The 23537-nt window shown below is 37.9% G+C and overlaps 1 protein-coding gene across 1 annotated transcript in view; it reads left to right on the plus strand.

Moving 5' to 3' along the window:
• Window positions 1–23537, plus strand: part of sema3bl (sema domain, immunoglobulin domain (Ig), short basic domain, secreted, (semaphorin) 3bl) — a gene marked incomplete at its 5' end in the record, with an annotated part of 57089 nt that overhangs the window by 10405 nt on the left and 23147 nt on the right. The window contains 3 exon segments of the mRNA XM_014001739.1: window positions 4693–4853; window positions 10625–10684; window positions 21954–22073. Coding sequence (XP_013857193.1) covers window positions 4693–4853; window positions 10625–10684; window positions 21954–22073 — 341 coding nt within the window.

Here is a 23537-nt window from a genome sequence, read left to right on the forward strand (position 1 = left end):
TCACGATAAGTCAAATGAGAATCCAAAGTAATTCCAAGATATTTGTAGGTAGTGACAATATCAAGGGGTTTGTTTAAAAAAGTGAGTTGATTTGTTAYATTGAAATGTCTCCTGGGTGAGGAAAATACATGCACACAGTTTTTTTTAACATTAAGTGACAAAAGATTATCTTGAAGCCAACCATGAAATGTCTGAAGATCTGCTTGTAACTGACTATTAATAGATTCAATATTGAAATCAGACAAAAAAGAATAGTATCATCAGCATACATTAAAATATTTGAATACTTCAATATTTTTGGAAGGTCATTTATGTATAATAGGAAAAGCAATGGGCCCAGTATGCTACCCTGCGGAACTCCCACAGAACAGGGCACAGACCCGGACACAGAGCTTCCATGTTTCACAACCTGACACCTATCAGTCAAATAAGAGGAAAACATTTGCATTGCAGATGATGAAAGTTGAAAAGAAATCAACTTTTGTAAGAGAGTATAATGATCAACTGTGTCAAACGCTTTATGAAAATCAATATATACAGCACCAGTTACTTGACCTTTGTTCAAAGCAGCACGTATTTGTTCAGTGAATAAAATTAATGCAGACATGTTTGACCCCGACGTGCAGAAACCATGTTGGCTATTGCTTAGCATATTATTAGCTTCTAGATGCTGAAGTAGTTGATTAAATAATGTTTTTTCAAGTAACTTAGAAAAAATAGTAAGAACAGAAATTGGCTGATAGTTTGAAACTTCTGTTGGATCCCAGCTTTAAAAATGGGAGTAATCTGAGCAAACTTCCAGGCATCAGGGAAAATAGACTGCACAATACATAAATTAAGCAAATGATGAAACAATGGTAAAAAAAAAGTGTTGCATGCATTTTCAAGAAATCCATATTTATCTTATATTTGTCAAATGCATTTGAGCCATTTAGATGAAAGCCAGTAATCATTAAACATGTTTTTGATAACCATGATCACATCATTTGTCCAAAAATACTCTCTCTGGAGAAATTTCACTCCAGCACCATGTGTACATGAGAACAGAGACATGAAAAACTAAAGCCTGTGGTTCCATGAGTTAATGTTGAAGTATCAAAGGCTTCCACTGTCTGAGTTAATATTGACTCCTGTCATTGCAGAGGAATGTGGTTTAACCACAGAAACATGTCAGATCAGGGTCTATAAGCTCTTGCCTTCAGCACAGTTTTTCTTCATTCTCTTCAAAGGTTCATTGGATAATCATAATTTTAAAAAAAGTTCAACATGAAAGTTAAAATTCCACATCTGTGTTATTTAAATATCTTCTCTTTTCTTGTTTTATCTCATTTTCAAGTTCACATTCATAATAAATTCATTTGATCAGTTAAAATCGATTTGGTTTCACTACCTGTGTTATAAAAATGCAACACAGCAGCACAAAAAGTTATAATTTGAAAGGTTTACTCAATTCTGATTTTCTGTCTACATCATAATTTAAATTTAGTGTGGCTTCGGAAAAAAAATCCTACTCAAACTGGTTTGTTATATGCGTTAGATTTCAACACAACATTTAAATTGTTTATTTCCTGTTACTGAAACTTTACGTCACTGAATGTGATGAGAATTTACAGTTTACAGCACGCCCAACATTTTATTTAAGACTCCCTTCTAAACCTTAGACCCCAGGTCCTGTTGGACCTCCAAGATCCTTACATGATACAGTATATTAGCATGTCTGGTAAATATGAGCTGATCTTAAAGGATCTGTTGTGCATTAAACTTTTCCAGCCAGAGCCGATCCTCCTGAGGTGACCACCAGAACAGAAGACGATTGTAGATTCAGGTCATAAAATAATCCCCGAAGGAAGTGCTCACTTTGTCTGAAAATGCAAATCTCTAATCCTGGTCATAAAACTTTATTACTTTACTTGAGCACAAAGAACAGAACTCTATGAATTAAAACTTGGATGTATGTTTTTGTGTGAACACAGAGCTTTTAATTGAGACGTGTATGGGGTCATTCCAGTACTGACCTCTATAGGACACACGTCCACACATGAACTTCACAGGGATCACATTATTTATTTATCTCTAGAAGCAAATTTATTACTGACATGTTTTCTGTCGTAACACTTTGACACTGATACTGTATGTTTAACGTAGCTGTAATTCCTTAAAAACTTCACACGTTTAAGTCCTCGTTGTTCTGAAAAGTTTAATTTTGACCTCTATGGTTGATACACATTGCTTTTGACCTAATAAATAAAAAGAGCATGTACACAATTTTAATCAATTTTGCATCAAACTTTAGATTCTAAACCAGAATTTTGTTATTAAACTATCTTTTCATTTTGCAAAAATGAAATTGCTCATTTATTAATTTGTTTCTTGGAATCTTATAATCAGTATTTGTGATTTTCCCCTCTGAAACTTATTTTCATAAATAATCCATGGTAGTCAGGAACTTTAATATATTTCTTAATGAGTGTAACTTTTAAATATTCAAAAATAAAGCTATAATTAGCGAAATGTTGCTTTTTAAGTCACACAAATGCACTGAAGTTTTAATAATACGCACAAATCTTCAAATTTGAATGAAAAAATAATCTTTTCAAAAACTTTTTGCAACATTTGTAAGGCAATTTGGTGCAAACTAAAACAGCAAGTGCATTTTCTTACTGTTTTTGCAGAGTTTCTTTTATTTTCAATAGAGTCCCCAAACCCATCAGCTGTCATCCTGCCTCGTGGCTTTCTCTGCATCTTTTTTCTTCCTGCTCATTATTTTCTTACTCTCAGCTGCTCATAAAAGCCACATTGCCTTCCGACTCTTTCCAACTTCCTAGCTTTAATGTTGTCGAAGTTCGACGAACTCCCTCTCTACCTCTTCTGAAAATCCCTTCCTACTTTCTGTCTCCTCATTATTTTCTTGCCAGCAGCTGCAGAGTTTTCTGTCTTATTGGCCAAACTCTTCCTATCATTGCCGTCTAATTAGGAGTGTTTTCTAACAACATTTAATCATCTCTGATAGTGATGAGCCTCAGCAGAGGACACGGTTTCTACTATTTGGCCTTGGTTTTGATCTGACTGCTGTGATGAAAACAAAGTAAAAAGGAACAGTTTTTTGGGCTACGCTTATAAATCTGTAGCTTCTTCTTGTAATGAAAATGATTCAGAGCAAAGGTGGTTTGAATTTACTTGTTTAAGTTGGATGAACTGTATGTTATTTATAAAAAAGAAAAAACACAGCTGTCTATTTGTTGCAAAAAAAGGCTTGAACTAAAGATGTGGTCAATAATTCATTATCTAATGGATGTTATCTGTATAATATATATTCATCTGCATTTTCATTTACAAAAAAGCAAAGACTTGTGTTTTTAACAAGGTGGAAACTGCTCAGATATTATTTTTATTGTCTTAAAATAAACACAGTTCCACCCATTTATCCGTTAGTGATATTCAATTTGGAGCCAGACGTGTTTTTAACACATTTCATTAAGCGATCTAAAACAAGCAAATTACTGAAAGATAAATAAAGAGAAAGGAATCTTTGGGAAACATCCAGGCCTACCCAGACGCTGTGAGAGAAGTGGATCTGTGGTGAGACAGATCAGATGTGTGAATCTCCACGCCTCAGTGATGGACAAGGTATCACGGGGCCCTCGAGCTTCACTTTGTCAATACTCTCGCTGAGTGGTGAGTGACTCGAGCTCGTTTCTCACCCTCTCTCTGTGTTTGCGTGTGCATTCTCGTCTGCGGGGTACCGGGGCGAGGGACAGAGTGTGACGGAGGAGTGATGAGAGACGGGCGGAAAGTCGATTCGGCCCCGTGACTCTTTCACCGAGAGCTCGGCGTGCTGACGACACCTTCTCACACGTAGTGTTTCTCTCCTCTTGGCTTCACCTTGACAGGAAGAGACGGAAGCTGAAGAAGGAACTGAATCAAAAGGGAAAGGCAGATTTAAATGACGTTTGTGAGAGGAGTGGAAGCTGTGGGAGTCTGAAAGGCTGGGTAGCAGTAGACTAGTTATATTTATGTTCTAGTGTGTGTGTGTGTGTGTGTATAAAACATTTTGAGGAGACACCCTGTGTCTCCATGAACTTAAACTCACCCCGATCTCCCCAACACCCACAGAGCCTTTGTCTCAACCTTTTGACTCTGAAGCTGCTGTCGGATCACTGAGGAAATGTTACCTTGGGATGTTTAGTCATTTGAAATATTGTTCACTTTTCTACTATTTTATTTTTCTCTGTCATACCGAGTCAATATCGACTTTGTGTGTGTTTGAGTGTGTATGAAAATCACTGTGTTGTTTCTGTAAGTATTGCAAGAAGTATGTATTCATAGAAAAAAGGTACGTTTGTTTGGGAACAAAATCATCGACCCAGCAGGGAATCCAGGAAGCAGCTGGAATCTCTTGACCTTCACGACTTCTCAGGGCTGAAGGAATGCATCTTTATCTTTACGTTTTATTGGTTGCTACAGATATTCATTCTTTTATGGGTTGAAGAAATGAGTAAATATAGATTTTATCACCTGACTGTTTCACCTGGCTGCTTCCTCACGACAACTCAGAGCAAATTCATGTACCAAACGGCAAAAAATGTCACAAAATGCTGTTGTTTCCTTCAAAAATCATTAAATTTAAAATGAGCAACACACAAATAAATGTCTGAATTCCACTGCTCACCATTTTGTCCTTTCTTTCTGCAGATTTGATCTCCACCAACCGGTCATCTATCTTCAGTGGGTATGATGGCCATCTCTCACTTAGTGCCATCTTTCTGGATGAGTACCGCGATCGTCTGTTTCTGGGAGGGAAAGACGTCCTGTACTCTCTCATGTTGAGTCCTGTCAGCAGTGAATCTAAAGAGGTGAGGTTTCAGGACAGAGCAAATGATTTAAGCAAAATAGAAAAAAAAAGATGTGTTATTTTGCCAAGATTGATGTATAATCAAAGATTAGGTATTGCATTGCGCATTTTTTATTGCATATGTATTACAGTTACTGATATAGTGTAAGAGGCCAGTAAAAAGGATGATATATGACTAAGGAGACACTGAAGATTTGCTTTATTTCCAGAAACGTTCCTTTGTAAAACATCTGTTTAAGTTTATTTAGCTATAAATCATGCATTAACAGGGAGTGGGAGCCAAACATTCACAGATGTCTCACGTAATGTTGCTTTTGCGTCATAGGGGAAACGTGGAAAAAATTAAATAAATTTGATAAAAGATAAATTTTCAGATAAATTGAACGAGATATGATCACACATTTGTTGCACTACACTTGCATTGCAATCAGTAGTGTATTTTATTACTGATTCTAAACCTTCTAATCTTTGTAAAATTTTATGTCTCATCCAGCTGTATCTACCTTGCTGATGTAGAAATACCTGTGAAAGTGAAAATACTCAGATTTGTTGTTGTAGTTTTACACTCCCTTGAGTTTAATCAGTACATCATTGATGCTTGTCAAATACAGAGGTAACACTATCATTTTCAAAATGATATAAAATATTCATGTCTTCTGTGTCTTAGTTCAGCAAGCCTGTGTTCACATTTGAATTTAATTCTTATTAAATACAGTTTATCCCATGAAACAGTAGATGAGTTTTAGTACGATTTGTAGATTTAGTGAAGTATTAAACATTTAACTCGAATCTTATGAGATCCCAGTGAACTTTTCTTGAAAGTCTTTTGTCATCAGGGAAATAAGGGAGTTAAAATTAGATTAGGGTTTCATTTCACCAGAATGAATTTCCAGAAGGGTTTATGAAATAAACAAAGTGCTGCATAAACATGTTCATACTGTATTTTACTGTACTGGTTTGTTCTCAACAAAAACAACTGTCTAAAACTGATATCCCCAGTGCGGTCCAGAGAGGGACAGAAGTGTGTGAGCCAGTGTGTGTGTCTTTGTGACCGCTGATTTAATCAGTGAAAGTACACAAAAAGCCAGTTTGATGGTCCCATGGGATACTTCTTTTTTCTTGGAAGCTAACACCGAATATTCTTGTTTCTGCTGGATTTAGCAAATATTAGCTCAGTAAAAAGATTTGCAAGTGAAAACCCATCAGCCTCATAGATTAGCTCTTGAAATGAATGGTTTCAGGAAACGGGTTGAGGGTGAAGCTTTGATTCAAGTGGAGAAGTTCAAGGACCTGGGAGTCTTGTTTATGAAGGATTGAAGAATGAAGCAGGAGGTTAGACCTGCAGTAATAAGAGCGTGGTGGTGAAAAATGAACTGAATCGAACAACAAAGCTATGATTGAATTGTTCATCTAGTCACAATATATATTTTTTTCTGACCCAGATCTGGCCCACACAATGCACTAAAGCCCCAACTCCACAGGCACTCCTCCTCGGTTCAGCCTCGGCCAAATGTGCCTCGATTTTCGGTTCCAACCTCACTTTCAGAACCACCTCAGCAGGGGATCCAAGTGGGCACAACTGAGTGTTGCACGAAAAAAACAACTTTGACATCAGTAGACTGCTGCCTGTGGAATGGCTGAGTCAAAGCAGAACTTGCTCCTACAAACTTCTTGGAGATGCGCACATACAGCTTGAGCTAGACACAACAGTTTGAAATAATCAGGTATCCCCGGGACGTTTTGGCCAAACTGGCTGCCCATGTTTACACACGCACTTATAAACAATGACTCGACAAAAAAAATAAATGCTGGGTAATAAAGCCACCAGCTTCAGCTGACGCTCTGCCCACAGAGTGAGGAAACACACTGCCACAGAGACACACAGACCTGAGCAGAACTGAACAGATGGGAAAAGACTGAGACTTGTCCATGGAGACAGAACTGACAACACTCTAACACCGACCCAGATACTGCAAAGAATGATGGCCCGTTGGTAGTTTGTCAGATGTGGTCCATGCATGGACCCCACATAAACCAGGGGTCTGCAACCTTTACGATTAAAAGAGCCATTTCTGCTATGACACACTAATAAAATGTGTCCAGAGCCACAAAACAAGCTACAACTATGATTACCAACTGGTGGTCCACGGGCCTGTTAGAGGCCTTTTTGGGAACCTTTACGGCCAGTGGAGGTGACATAAAACTAAAAAGTATGTTGTGAATTTTATTATTTATCATTATTTTTACACATCAGGACAAATAAAAAGACCATATCCATGTAAACAAGAAAACATACTGTAAATAGTGTATATTGAACTTCATAAAAACTAGTACAACTGAACTATTCAGACATACTTTTTTTTCCTAATTCTTATTATGTAGCCTTCAAATTCTTTAAAGGTAATTATGATGGACTTGAGAGAAAGATCGTAGAAAGAAAATGGATTATTTAAGTAAACAGGCTAGCGTGAGCTAATCTGGCTGGCAGATTGGATAGATGGAGCTCAAGGCCGTTCTGATTTAGTTTGGATGAAAAGAACGCTTACAATACATATTTTACTTTATCCAAGTCTTTACTGGCAATTTAGTTATACAAAAATTTTCTATATAAAACAAAATCAACACAGGAATGTCACAACCTTTACTCTGCTTGTTATTATTTGTACTAAATATCTGGCACAGAGTGTAAAATGAAACGTGCAGTATTTTGTTGCACAAAGTATGGAATCAGTATAAATCAGATGATGCTGGCTCAGTCCAAGCTGTATGATTTTGTTAAATTTTCTCATACTTATTTAAAGTTGGGCATTTCCTCAACATTAATCACACCACCTACCCTTGTACAAAATATTGTTCAGCAAAATTACTTTCCCCCCTCTTACTCAATGCTAAAAGATAAACACATATGGGATTTAAAACTTTTGGTCTTTGATTATTTTAGAGCAAATGAAGTGTTCCTTCATTTGGATGTTTTTCAAAGTGTGAATGGGATTAGCTGTTGCAGACGTTTCTTGTGTTTCTTCACGTTCAGACAACTCGTTTATTTTGCTCGGGGTTTGGTTACCTTCACTGAGCTGTGCGAGTTGGGCTACCTTGGTGATTGTGGAGATGGCGCCTGGCCCAGCTTACTTAGAACACCAGAGTAATCCCATTTGGCCTGAAAAGAATACTGTGTTAGAAGTGCTGTGTTGATGAACGCAGAGCATGTGTTGAAAAGTTGTGTTATTTTCTGTTGGAACACTTTTTTATTTTATTGTTTTAGAGAGTTTTAATGGTTTTGGTGCTTTAGTCCAATTTTTGAATCAAGCATTTTTCTACCACAGTTGGATCTTACTTAGCTTTTGAATGTTGGGTTACTTTAAGGGCAAATAAACATCAACAAATCTCTGATATTTGTTGTCTCTGAACTGCTGCTGTTTACAGCAGTTCAAAGTATAATTTATGTGATCTGTTTGATCTATTTTGGTTTTAATTTAATTATTTTTTTCCCTATGATTTTGGTTGACTATTAGTATTGTTCCAGACTCTTCTGTTCCTTCAAAAGACCCTGTTTATTTACAGATGCAGTTTAATGTCGAAGGACAGTTTTTGTTTGTGAATGTTGTTTGATTCCCATCTTGAAAAGAGTTTTTGCAGATTAAAAGGTTATTAAAAAAATCTAAGAAAACATTAAATCAAACAGCACATTTCTGAGGCGGAGTCGCTTTGTCTGAATGAAATAATTTATCAAAGGTTTTAACAAGAATGGAAGGTGGAGTTTGGCCACCAAAGCTTGGTTTAAAGTTGACGTGTCAAACACGGTGCGAGTGCCATCAGTGACGCAATCGCACCATCCCCACACGGTGTCGCGACGTGTGGCTGTGCACCTCCAAATTTTTGTAATTCTGCACAGGCTGCACTCCATTCAAATACTTTATTTGTCTGTCAAGCTTGAGTTCTTTTGTTACAACATTTCACACATTATAAAGTGTACTGCCACATGCACACACTTACACCAATGTAAGCATCCAGTATAATCGCCTTCACCGCTTGCAGGCAGGGGGCAAGAACCATCCTTAAGAGCCTAAGAGACTTTTAGACAATGGATAAAATTGCAAAACACTGTTTGATATATTCATGAGGCAGGTTTAGAGGAGGTCTGACTGAATAGTAGATTAATCTCAGTAAAGCATTTAAAGTTTGAGTTTGGTGTGATGCAGATCTTGCTTCAATGCAACTCTTAGATATAAAAGATATGATCCTTTTTTATACTTGTGTATCGGATCAGAGGAGAGGTACAGTCTGCAGGTCACCTGTCCATTGCACGGCCAACAGTTTGAAACAAAAAACAATCAGATGTAGAGCTTAATTAGTTTCAGTCCTTCTGATTCCTGCAGATAACAGTGCTGCAGGTGTTTCCAGATTTATAACAAAGGAGATGAAATCTGTCCTCAGTTTTCCTGCTGACCCAAAATCTGTGTGATAAGAACCAGAAGAGAATGTGACTCAGAGCTGAAACAACAAAGTGTTTTTTTTAATACAGCTTCCTTTTCATTTTCACTATGTTTCTATAGCTACACGAACTCTGCACGCGTTGTCATGCACATGCTGAGTACAATAAGCCAAAGTGATGCCAGTCTGGACCTTTTGTTTTTTTTTCCTCACTGGCTTTTTATCTTTGTAAGTCAAAACAAAGACAGTTTCCTATTTGACCAGACAAAGACTTGTTGTTTGCACAAAACAACAGCTTTATAACGGCCATAAAAATTCAACATAAATGAATTTTCCAGAGACAGTTACATTTCATTTTGGAGTCACAGAAATTATTGTGAAAGTAATCGCAATGTCTCGGGTCAAATTTTCATTTCATGGTTATCTGAGACCCAACAAATTTTCCCACGTCGTTGTCGGACTGGGAGGAGGAGTTTGTGACATTCCAGATCAGTCTTGGAACCTTCACTGTGAAAACTTCATTACAGAAAACAAGGAACGTTTTACTGTGAAAACACTAAACATTTGAGCCTGAGGGCGGTTTGTATTTTAGCACTTTTCCTCTGCTTATCTGTGACCTAAGATCTGGTTTCAGTTTTTGGAACAAAAAACGAAGATTTACTGAGGGACAATCACATTTCTCAAGAGAGAAATAATGTTGACTGAAAATCTTGATGGAGTTTTAATGCAGTAAAAACAGTTTGCTTCCAATTAACCCCATGTTGCAAGAGATAATGAAAACTAAACAACAACAATTAATGATGATTGTGGGGATTATAGCATTACATCACTGAACAATAACTTTCTTCTTCTTTCTTTAAGTCTTTCTAAAGCAGGATATGTTTTAAGACCTGAAAAGTGCTTCTTTTTCTTGCCATTTTTTAACAAACCCAGTGAAATCATGATCATTGGCTTCTGGAGTTAAAGAGAGCGACACTACATCTGTTTCTTCTCTACAAGGTTTCGATTTTTAACAAGCAAAAGTTCACTAGTATAAACTCTTTAACTGCTTGTTTAAAAGGCTTCATTTTAAAGCCTTTGGTTTCATTATGTGTGTATGATCTGCTTTGGTCCATTTGCTCCCATTTTCTGCAAAGCTGAACATTTCTGAGGAACAATTTACATTTACTGTTCACCACACTCCCCAAGGCTGAAAGCTATGTTTGTATTATGCACCACAAATTTATGTGCCTCCCTTGAAGCAATTACATTTTGCAATATGGCTGAGCATGGCATCTCTTTGCACAATAACATAGTTATGAGACAGTTATTCATCAAACTCTTTTGCCTCTTTGTTGGCAGATCTACTGGCCCCCGTTACCGGGAAACAGAGAGGACTGCATTCAGATGGGGAAGGAACAGGTAAACAATTATTCTTGACTTTTCTAGTTTATCCATTTTTGATGTGTCCTGTTTTGTCTTTAGATATCTCACTGCCTTCAGGTGTTCATTTTTCAGGGATTACATGTCTACTATTTAGAGTTTCCTGAAAACACACCCACCTGTCTTCTGTAATGAGCCCCCCTGCCCATGCTGAGTTTTTAATTTACTTCCCTTCCTGTTCTTTCTCTGTACCAGCTGGGTCCCAGTGTTTGCCTTTTAAAATCTCCTTGTTTCTCACCGAAATCTGAGATTTGACAACATGATGTTAAAAACAACACAACAAAACCTTAAATTTTCATAATCGAAGTGGCTTGAGCTGACTTAAAAGGCTGAAGATTTTTAAACTAAATTTTGGAGTGATAATAACTCAACATAACTCTGACCTTCACTCATCATGTAATCCTGTCAAATACTGGACGTGCTTGCTTGAGCTAAAATATTATGTTATTAAGTTTTTATTAGTGTGATTAAAAATATTTATCGCCTGGATCAGGGGTTCTCAAATGATTTGGGCCTGGGGACCCCTTACAAAGGTGAAACATTTCCAGGGGACCCCCCCCCCCCCACACACACACACACAACATAAACCTCAAGCTGATTTATAAATATTTTAATGCAATTTTAACCCCTATCTGCCATGGGAATAATTATTATTTGTTTGGTTTAGTAAATTTGTTTTAGTTGTACATTGTTCTGCATACAATGCTAAAAGTAAAAACAAAAAACAAAATCAACAATTTATTGTAATATTTTGAGGACCCCCAAGGTACAGCTCGTGGATCCTATGGGGTCCTGGGACCCCTCAGTTTGAGAACCTCTGGTCTAGATAGGTCAAGCTGTGATGGGGTGACCCAGGATTTTTTTTTTGCAAACTTTTTATATAAGAAGTTTGAAAATGATAAATTCAAAAGCAAGTAAAACTTGCGTTTGGGTAATGAAGACATATTTAAAGCTATTTAATATTTCTGCACGGATAAAGAAGTAAAAATATCAATCAATCAATCTTTATTCCAGACACAAAAAAGGTCCATAGTAGAAAAAAAGGTAAAAACAAAATAAGAGAAAGAATAAAAATAAACATGACATATTCACTGAGTCACAAATAAATGATGACGCCAATGTTTCCACAATCTTGAGAAAAATCTCACTGTACTATAAAACAGGATTTACTAAAATTGCAATTACATTACAAAATAAATTCCATCATGGCATCATGATTTGTGTTAAATATTCTGTGGAACAGTTCAAACAGGTGAAACAAAAAATAGGACTGATACAAAAGCAAACATCAAAAGTAAAAGGTTTTAAAATACGGGAATTAGTGCTAGTTTTAGTCATTTCAGGAAAATAAACTTAATTTTCACATTGGTATTAAGAATATTTTGTTTAGCTATAAATGTATTCGCAAGCTGCACATGTTTTAAAAACACTGATTTTTACACCCTTTTTGCACACAGCAGGATGGCTGACAGTCTTCCCATCTGGAACAACTTAGTCATTGTATGTTTCTGTGTGTATACTGCTATACATTATATATGTTTTGAAGTGGCAGGTGTGTCCAGAGTGTCTTATATCAGTTTTATTAAGTGTTTCCTACGTGCTGCACACTGGTTTCACATGGTGTTAGACGTGTGAGCTGCTGTCCTGCCTGCAGCTGAGCAAAGGCACAAGCCATTATCAGTTTGGGGGTAACTTCATCTTCCCTGTAGAAAAGGAAACCAGGGAATCTGCCTGTTTCTCTGGGAAACAAATTGAAACGTTTGTCTGCCGTTGTTAAGTTAGACATATTCCTTCATTTCTTCACGTTTTCTGTTTTCTATGAGACCTTTGGTGTCAAACTGGATGAATTAGTGTATTCTGTGGCATTTACAAGGGAAGAGACTAATGAGACTGGAACACTTGGCCACATGTTTTACATCTCATGTTTGCAAGGCATGTCTGTTTACCACAGACACAAAGGAGGCAGGGGTTAAGAGGTGAAAGGTGTTCACGTTGTTTCTTTTTACTTTACTGTGTGTGTGCATATGAGACCAAATTACAAAAAGAAGGCAGTGTTATATAAACAAAGCTTTAGTTTTAATAGTAAAGGTAAGTTTCTGCATTTAACTTTGCATTCACTGAAGCAAAAATAGGTATTTTAAAAATTGCATGACAATCAAACATGTCGATGCACTGATTAAAACAGTCTTTGCTCGCATCGCCAACCTTCCCTCAACAAGTGCCAAAACAACTTTAAGCATGTTTTTAATGATAGCATTTCCTCATAGAGTCCCGACCTCGTAGCTGTCTCAGTCATTATTCACATCTTAGACAAATAAAGACCAAGCAGGAGGAGGAGGTATTCAGTGATTCCAAAGAAACTTGCACTGTCTTGCTCCAGTTGTTGCATTTTTCTGCTTCATCTATTTGCATGTTTTGCTTGGAATGTGATCAAAAAGCATCAGTGAGAGAGCTGTTTATTTCAGAACGTAACAGAAAAGGTTGCAAAATAATGTTCAGGTTTTAGGTGAATGTATTTACACAAGCAGTTTACATCTTTGCCTGTGTAGACTGCGTTTTTGTAGGTTTAGATACAAAACGTTGTTTTAATCTTCGTGGTATTTAATTAAAATGATGTCATAACTAATTACGATATCATTGATTTAAGTAAAATACTTAGATGGTGCCAGTTAGAGCTGGGTATCTATTCAGATTTCCCAAATCAATTCGATTTGATTCACAGGAACCCAATTTGATTCACGACAATTCACGACGATTCATGATGATTGACAATTCAGTTTGATTGATTTTTAAGTTAGTTAAGGATACCATGCAGTAACACATTTACTTTTATATAGAAGACATTCTTAAAGGAAATAATTCTGCTAATACAGTAGTAGAAACTAATTCTATCTTGGTGCATTGGTAAAATTATAAATATTAAGGGCAAACTTGTAAATTGGAGTTTAATCTTGAAAAAAAAACTGTCTCAAGTTTCAAAGTGTTTAAACTAAAAAGGAATTGCAAGAGAAAGTGTTGTTGGAAACATTAGTTTTTTTAAGAAACTAAGAATAATTTTCTTGATCTCTAAGAAGTGATGGAATAAGGTTGCAGGAGAAGAGGTGGGATAATATAACTATACTTCTGCCCACTCTTGAAAGTATAAAAATTGTATATTTGTAATGTTTCTGTAACCTTCTGTTCAATAAAATTAACAAGAAGAAAGAAAGAAAAAAAGAGTAGCCTACTTCAGCTGCCTACAGCGCTGCCATTGCCAGTATCACTCCACCCCCTGTTAACAATAGGTGTTAATTAGGTGTCAGCGATAGCCATGTGATGTGAGTATCAGTCACCTGGAGGCAGGACTCAAAAGCCTGAATTTTGCCTGAAACTCTCAGACTGAAGAAGTCTCTTGGAAGAGAGACGAAACGTTTCATTAAAGAAGAACCCGTCCAGAGGACCTATACAATTTTTTTCCTTTTGACTCATGAAACATGTATGACTGCCAAAGATTCTGGTGCATTTTCCCCAAATTCATTAAGCCCGGCACTGAGATTTACCTTAGCAGTGACCATAAAAGTAAAAATGCTTAAAGCCTCAGGGACCCAAACTGTCAGTTCTGCTTAATGTTTCAAAAATCATTTTATTAGGTAAAATCTAAGAGAATAATTCTGAGCACACAGTAGAGTTTGCCCTGTTAAGATTATAATGAATGTTAAGCGGAGGTAGAAGCTGCATTTACTTTTTAAATTTTTTGCTACCAATTAAATCCTCATAATATCTGGAAACGGTGGGAGAAAATGTGCAACATCGTGTGCCAATTTAATGAATCAAAGCCGTTAGAATTTTATATTTAAATTTTTCAATATTTTAAATAAATCTTAGCACAAAATAAGGACATTTGTGTTTGTTAGATTTTTATTATTGTTGTAAAAATGTTTCTTGGCAATATATCATATGCCATTGCAAATCCCTTTTAAATGGTGCCACACTTGTAAGGAACGTGCATCTGTGGGACGAGCGGTAGAGCTGAGCAGGTTGCACACATAAATTTGCACACATCTCTCTGTCATAAACAGCTTATTTAGCTGTCGCTATTGACTTGTTTTGAGCTTTTCGGTATTCCTGTCATAAAATTTATGGCCAAGAAGCACAAATTGTACTGTTTATCTAAGATTGTACCTCCCCACACTCTTGATTTCCATAGAAAAACGTATAGTTCTGCTGCTAGATTTCTGAACTCAGCCACTCACCCTTCTGGTTTTATTCAGTTGTAACTTATAATTCAGGGGGAAAAAAACTATTTTCTTTGACACGTTGACCTGTTGGTGAACTTTTAAGCCATTAGTGGAATCACACTGTCTTTTTGTTTAACCTAACAAAACACCATATTCTGGTAAAAAATCAGTTGTAACTTGAAAAATGGCTTTACAGGCTGCACTGTAATTTGTTTATGGTAATTATTCACTTCTGAGTTAAAAATGCAACACTGTACAGGTCAAAATTCTGAGACACAAAAATGTAAATGATGTGGGAAATTTCAAATATTTGACTGACTGTATACATTACTGTGGTCATTCAATCTGTTTTTAAAAAAAATCAGAGTTGAATAAAAGCAGCATTGTAAGGTTTTTGTTTTCTACAGCTTGTCCTGACTCTGGCTATTTATGCTGCAACTTTCAGAATAATCCCTTCGATCCCTGGGTGTTTTGATATTCAAACCACTTTTTTTTCCCAACTAAATCACCCTCTGCAGCCACTTAATTTCACAAAGACCACACAGAATTGTAAAACCCAAAATCCCACATTGGGAGAGTGCGGGCGTATTTCATCTTTTCAACGTTTCATTCCGAGTTTCAGTCTCCAAGGCAGCACAGGCTTCTAAAGCTAACATCTCTGGTAAAACTGAAGCACAAGAGAGGAATCTTTCTACACAATCTGGGTCAGTTCAGCTCCGTTCAACTTTAACACAGAAGCACAGAACAGAGCGCACCCTTCTGTGCAGGACAGTCTTGTTCAGCTGGCCACAGATAAATATTCTGCAGATGTTTTTAATGGCAACACAGCAGACAGAACCTTTAAATCACAACAGATTTTCTCTATAATCAGCATTTATTTACTTGCGGGATAATTGGTCTCAAATCAGTTTGGTGTGACAGTGAAGAAAAAGCCAAATTTAGTGAGAACAGAATAATAATTCTGACACACTTTTCATGTTCTGTCTTGTCAGATTCATTTAATTTGTTTATTTGAATCTGTTCCTACATTTTAAACTGGATATCGTTTCAGTAAAGCTTGGAGCACTTTGTAATGTAGATGTTTTCTGCTTATTACACTGCAAAAAGTAGCCATGTAAAAATAAGTTTTAAATACTAGACTGTAGTGAATCTTCTCAAATTAAATGAAATAATCTGCTAGTGCAGTAAGACAGTTACACTTACTGAAATAAGAAAAACATTCCAGTTTAAAAATATTAATAATCTAACACATTCTAACATGTTCTCATGTCGGACTCGTAACATATTGACGTGTCCATCCTTGCCGCCCGCGGCTTTTCTGGGTTGCGTCACAGGATTAATGGTTAACTTTGGGGTCTGTGGTTAACATGAGGGATCAGGATTAATGGTTAACTTTAAGGTCTGTGGTCAGGGATAATGGTTACTTTGAGATAGGCTGGGATAGGCTGTACATAGGTTAAATTTGGGGTCTGGGAAAATGGTTAACATGAGGGATCAGGGTTATTGGTTAACTTTAGGGTCTGTCTTCAGAGACTCGTCCTCCTCTGCCTCATCTCGTATAGAATGGACACGCGGGGGCTACCCCCGGCGTCAACATATTGACGCTGACCAAGCGTCAATATGTTGACGCGGGGGGCATGAGAACGGGCTCCATATTCTGCTAGTACAGTATATCATTCTCAAAACAAGTTCATCTATTAGATTTAGACTTGGTTAGAGATTTGCAGTGCAGTTTGGATGTTACTTTTCTTATTTGTCTTTTAAGCAAGTTATTTTTGTAGTTTACAGGAGAGGACTTCAGGCAGTTTCGTTATTTTCATGATGATCTACTTCAACAATGTGTGCTGAGTGAGGTTTCGCATTGTCTTGTTGAAAAATTCTTGAACTACTCTGGAACATTTGACTCCAAGCCAACACATCCTGCTTTAAAGACTCAGTGTAATTTTCTGCATTATTGCTGTCATCACATCTCGCCAAGAACACCTAAATTATCTTTATTTATTAGTTGGTGCATTCAGCATCCGTTAAAACATCTGGAATACTGATTCCTCTGATCGCAGTTCAGATTTCTGAGCACCAGTCCGTCTCAGAGGCCACAGAGCTCAGAGAACTCAATACTTCCTTTGGAAAAGTTGAACTGAAGGCTTGTCTTTGCACTGTAAAGCTGAGTGACGTTTGTGGGAACAGATACATATTGTAGTGCTTAAAAAGTCATTCCTTACCCATGTGCTTAATGTGCCTAATCCCCTGTTCATGGGCTTCAATCAGTTGTGATGAAAGACAGCTCTTGACTCGGTGATGTCTGAGGGGTTGAAACTCACAGCTGTCCACCCCAAGCCAGCGACACAAGGATGGTTCTGCAGATTTCTTGAAATCGTTTCCTGATATCATTACGTTTCTGTTAGCAGGTTAAACTGCTCTTCCCACTGCAGAGGCTGGCACCCTGGAGTGATAAAATTATTTTGATAAGCATTGTGACCAAACAGCAGCTTACAGTCATTTTCTTTACGGCACATTCTGCTGCTGCGCACAAATGTCCCAATACCTGAGACATTTGCTCAACTACCCCAGTTCTTCCTGCCTCACTTATTGTTTTGCTGTGACACCTCGCATTGTGGATCGACATGAAGAAATTTATTAGTTATTTAGATACTGATTTAAAAGCACCACACCATTTCATACTTTTCCTTTTTTAAAGGCACAGTGTGTAGGATTTTGTTAATTCTTTTGGCTGAAATTGAGATAATCACTAATGACAATAATAAAAAACRTGTCTAATCATTGCAGACAAAGACCTTGTTTTATTATTTTTACCTTATAAAAAGCTGTTTATATCTCCATGGTCGTGGGTGGCCATTACAGGCAGCCGCCATCTTGGACCGCCATCTTGTCTACGAAGGCTCATGAAGGACAAACTGCGGTGGCGGCGTCAAAAACGGTTTTAGTTGTAATACTATACACTCACCGGCCACTTTGTTAGGTACACCACGCTAGTAACGCGTTGGACCCCCTTTTGCCTTCAGAACTGCCTCAATTCTTCGTGGCATAGATTCAACAAGGTGCTGGAAGCATTCCTCAGAGATTTTGGTCCATRTTGACATGATGGCATCACACAGTTGCCGCAGATTTGTCGACTGCACATCCATGATGCGAATCTCCCGTTCCACCACATCCCAAAGATGCTCTATTGGATTGAGATCTGGTGACTGTGGAGGCCATTWGAGTACAGTGAACTCATTGTCATGTTCAAGAAACCGGTCTGAGATGATTCCAGCTTTATGACATGGCGCATTATCCTGCTGAAAGTAGCCATCAGATGTTGGGTACATTGTGGTCATAAAGGGATGGACATGGTCAGCAACAATACTCAGGTAGGCTGTGGCGTTGCAACGATGCTCAATTGGTACCAAGGGGCCCAAAGAGTGCCAAGAAAAGATTCCCCACACCATGACACCACCACCACCAGCCTGAACCGTTGATCCAAGGCAGGATGGATCCATGCTTTCATGTTGTTGACGCCAAATTCTGACCCTACCATCYGAATGTCGCAGCAGAAATCGAGACTCATCAGACCAGGCAATGTTTTTCCAATCTTCTCTTTTCCAATTTCGATGAGCTTGTGCAAATTGTAGCCTCAGTCTCCTGTTCTTAGCTGAAAGGAGTGGCACCCGGTGTGGTCTTCTGCTGCTGAAGCCCATCTGCCTCAAAGTTCGACATGTTGTGTGTTCAGAGATGCTCTTCTGCCTACCTTGGTTGTAACGGGTGGTTATTTGAGTCACTGTTGCCTTTCTATCAGCTCGAACCAGTCTGCCCATTCTCCTCTGAMCTCTGGCATCAACAAGGCATTTCCGCCCACAGGACTGCCACTCACTGGATGTTTTTTCTTTTACGGACCATTCTCTGTAAACCCTAGAGATGGTTGTGCGTGAAAATCCCAGTAGATCAGCAGTTTCTGAAATACTCAGACCAGCCCTTCTGGCACCAACAACCATGCCACGTTCAAAGGCACTCAAATCACCTTTCTTCCCCATACTGATGCTCGGTTTGAACTGCAGGAGATTGTCTTGACCATGTCTACATGCCTAAATGCACTGAGTTGCCGCCATGTGATTGGCTGATTAGAAATTAAGTGTTAACGAGCAGTTGGACAGGTGTACCTAATAAGGTGGCCGGTGAGTGTAAATGTAATATTTGTTGTGTGTCATTGTAGCTGGGATAATTTTACTTATTAAAGCTCATAATCTTACCACTTGAAACATCACTAGCCCTGAAGCTGCTGGTAGACATCGCGGTTGGAATTATCAAAGGTTTTTGACACCTGAGAGACACCGTAGCAACTCCTTTGTGTTTGGAAACAGGGGGTGGGGGTGGGGGGAGGACCAGGGAGGATGATTCAACCACTCAACCACTAGATGTCGCTGTAAACAACAAATCCTACATACTGTGCCTTAAGTATTGATTCTAATAAACTATTGTGTAACTATTGTTATGTCTTGATTAAAATAGTTTCAGTTACATGCTTGAAACACATAACAACACATATAAAACCGTGTGACTCAGCTGTAGGCCTGTAGGGGACGTGCCAGACACTGAAGAGCTATGTTAAAATGAGCGGCACTTCCAGTTTTCCGGCAGCGCTGATTTTTGCTTGAGCCGTGAGCAGTAAAACCGTCGTTCAGAATCCATTACTGGTTTTGTATGGTCCATTCTCTTCACATTTTAATCTATTCAACGTTCACAGGCCTCTTGCAGACCTTGGGCTGAACCAAAACAAACAGACAAGAGCTCTGCTCTGAGCAGACTCTCTGCAAAACACCGACAACTTCTTACTTCTGTAATAATAATAATGAGTTGAGCTTATAATGTATCTTTTTTCCTGGTTCCACCCTTGGAGGTGTTACCTTTTACATCAGATGACAGAACATAACTTATTTTGTTTAGACTAAAGAAAGAACACTTGATAAGACACACACCAACTCTTTGTCTGTTTTAACCTTACAGACTGAAATGATCAGAATGTATAAAATACAAAACTGATTCTAATATTCAGTTAATCAGTTACAGAATTTTCTTCAATCACTTATGAAGGTATCTGGTGATTAAACATTTCAGTGATTTATCTTATATATTTACCCAATTTCCCTCTTGGATCAATAAAGTATTTTTGAATTGAATTGAATATTTGTTGTTCAGTTTAGTTAGTTTAGTTTCATCTTTGATCGTGGAAGCCTCAATCTTTTGTGAGCGATGCTTTCATTCCAAATCAAGTTTAAAATCACCAAATAACAGCATCAAACTGAAGTATTATCATTAATAATACTAATAGTATGATCCTAAATCATGTTAGGCCTTAAGTGGAGGGAAGGTTTATTTGGAACACAAGAGAAATATGCTGATTCATGATTAATACGAGAGATGACTCTTTAAAAACTCTTTAAAAGGATCCAGATCTTGACGAGCTGTTTGTTTCATAGAGCCGTTCCAAAGAGACGTTTGATTTTGAACGAGTTACATCCTCACATAGGGGTATACATCATCACCTACGCCATATGTGATAGTGTCATTATGTCATGTGGGCTGCTGTACTCCACCCCTCTGCCTGTTTTCTGTGAAAAAATGAAAGTTGAGCGATTGACCCTGTGGTTAAGGAGGAAAAAGTAAATTAATATGAGGATTAATAAAATACTACAAACAACTTTTTACTGCCTGGACTCGGTTCATATTAAAGAGATCACATGTGAACGTCACATTGGATTCATTCAATAAACTGTAAGTCAAGTCATTTTTTTTCCATTTGCATTGCATATTTAGTTCATATAAATGTGTCACTGACCTGGCTCTGTTTGGTGTAGGAATGGGTCTTTGAAAGAGCAGCACTGTGATGTAAACTGTGGCTCATATCTTAGTAAAATGGTTTACATCAGGTCTGCAGCGTTGCCAAAGCACTTAAGATGATGAACAACGATGAAGAAGAGCTGACAGCAACTTTGACAAGGGAAGGGCCCACACACACAGAGAAACACATCATCCACTTGTAAAACTCCAAAACGGGTCTGTGTGTAGATAAGGGATGAAAATACAACAGAAATTATTTTTAAAAAATGGTGAAACAAACTGATAATATTCGAAGTGATTAGCAGGTTCAGGTTGTAACAAAGAGGAAATAACAAACCCCATCCAAACCCACAGGAACTGTCTGTATGAGTTTGACCTGGTTAAATTCAGGGAATAACATCCAGCCGACCAGTTTCTTTTGGGCAGACACAGTTTTTTATCAGCTGCTGTTTTTGCAGAAAGGCAAAAGGAAGTAGTTGTACTTCCTGCTTCCTTTGGATCTCTGTGTAGGACACAAATTGTGACACTTGTTTCCTTGTTTCCTCACTCACTGCTGCTTTTGCTCTTGTTCCTTTTCTTCCATCTGGACTTTTTGTCTCTATCCTGTCTCTGTGTAAGTTACAAATGTTTGTTTTGAATTTGCATTAGTTTTTTTTAATTTGACTTGTCTTTCCTTTTAATTATGGTAATCAGTGTCTATTTCTATTTCTTTTGGCCAAAGCCTTTTTCTGGTATCACTGAAGTTCCTTTAATCAGAATGTGGTGGCGTTTGTTACATCATCATGCTGGTGGCTGACGTCCAAACCTTTAAAGATGCAAGAACTGTTAGGAGAGACTCTCACATCTCTGCTGATAGTACTCTTCTTGGGGTTTGTTTTGTTACATGTGCTACCAATAAGCAGTGGTTACCAGCATTTTGGTTTGCTTTAGTACCGTGGAAATCAGCTTGTCTGCACTTAGATGATAGTCACTATAATTTGATTTATTTTGGGGCGTTTCTATAAAAGTGACGTGCTCTTGTGCAAATCAAAGAGTTCTTTAATCCTTCAGGGGGCAGAAGTTTCTTGTTGACGCACTGTAAACATTTACCATTTTATCTGTCAGTATCTAAAGCCTTTTCCTTTCAGATGCCGTTAATTAAAACCTCATGACGGTGTTTTAAGAACTGCATGTTTGCGTTTATTTGTGTGTTGCAGACAGAGTGTGCCAACTTCGTTCGTCTTCTGCAGCCTTACAACCGCACCCACCTGCTGGCCTGTGGCACCGGCGCCTTCAAGCCCATGTGTGCCTTCATCTATGTGGGCCACAGAGGAGAGGTACGGTGATGTGTTCGTGTGTCCTGTATTTCACCTTATTATCCATTTAAAGATAATGTACTTGCATAAAAACAAAAATGAACTGTTTTATGCATGTTCAAAGTTGCAAAACCTGTTTTAGCACATGCATACTGGACTATTACTATATATATGATTTATAGATGGCATAGCTTTACTTGGACTGCCCTTCTTGTTTTTATAAACTTCAACTATAAATTTTAGTGAGAACAGAAAATGTCAAAACTGGGGAGCATTTTTAAAGCTTTTCGTTTGAAGTTTTAGTTATTTCATAGCTCCCTCCAAAACATAACAGGAACATTTAAAATGAGGTGAGACATTTCAAACAAATACATAGTGGCAAATGCTTTCTGGCAATACCAAGCTAACATCATGAATCTTTGAAGAAGAAGAAAAAAAATCTCTTTAATCAGTTCAACTGGCAGCATTTATACAGTCCCCATGACTTGTTAGTTTAAGGTGTTTTCACACTGGCCAAAATTCCTGCTGACACCTGAACATCTGGTGTTTGAGAACACAGAAAAAAAATGTCATGGCCTTGAAAGGGCTGCAGATGTGCTCCACACTTGTTTTGGTGTTTGATAAAATGTCTGTGATTAAACGGATGTAAATCTTTGGCTTGCTCTGTTTAGTCTGTCTCTGCAGTGCAGTTTAGCTCATGTCCAGTTGGCGTTAGAAAGCTAAACCTCTAAGTTAATAAAAATGACTGAGCATCTTTTTTTTTTTTTGATAATCACTGCCCAGACTGGCTGGGGTCTGACTACAAACCACAGGGGTCTCAACATGCAGCCATCAAACTTTTTTTTTTTTTAGTGCTGCTTACCCTCATTATACATCTTTTCAACTGCGCAGGCCGGCTCTCCTCACACTCATTCAGCTCACTGCGACCCTCTACAGACTCCCACAGTTGTTGCCATTTAAAGTACAATAATCCATGAATGGGGCCATTAAGAACAAACTCCTACGTTTCTGTTTCAAGGCAGTTCCTCAGGCCTTTGCCGGATCTGCCGTCCTGCCTGGCCCAGCAGGAGGGGGTCAAAATCTACATTTAGTAAGGGGCAAGCTGATATTGGCAGAGCTGTGTGAAAGAAAGAAGTGTAACAGAAGAGTGCCAACCATTTAGAAGTGTTTGTAGTGATTTATGCGCACAAGTAAAGGGAACCACATTCCGGCATTTTTTCATTTTTTTCCTCATATCTTTTAGGCGGTCATGGCTGTGTGTGTTCTTTGTTTTCTGTCATTTTCTGTTTCCCTCTCAGGCTGTTAGATGTGGCTTTTGTGGGTTTTATTGAACATCATGAAAAAACAATATTTACTCTTATTTTGTCCTTCACCTCTCCTCATTTTTGGTTTTTAAGTCCACTTTTAAAAGCATGTTAGGTACAAGAACTAAACAAAGAGGGGGGAAAGCAGCCAAAATCCCAGAGGTCTATAGCTAGTTGAAAT

This window comes from Austrofundulus limnaeus, unplaced genomic scaffold (assembly GCF_001266775.1).
Source record: "Austrofundulus limnaeus strain Quisiro unplaced genomic scaffold, Austrofundulus_limnaeus-1.0 Scaffold10, whole genome shotgun sequence".
Lineage (NCBI taxonomy): Eukaryota > Metazoa > Chordata > Actinopteri > Cyprinodontiformes > Rivulidae > Austrofundulus > Austrofundulus limnaeus.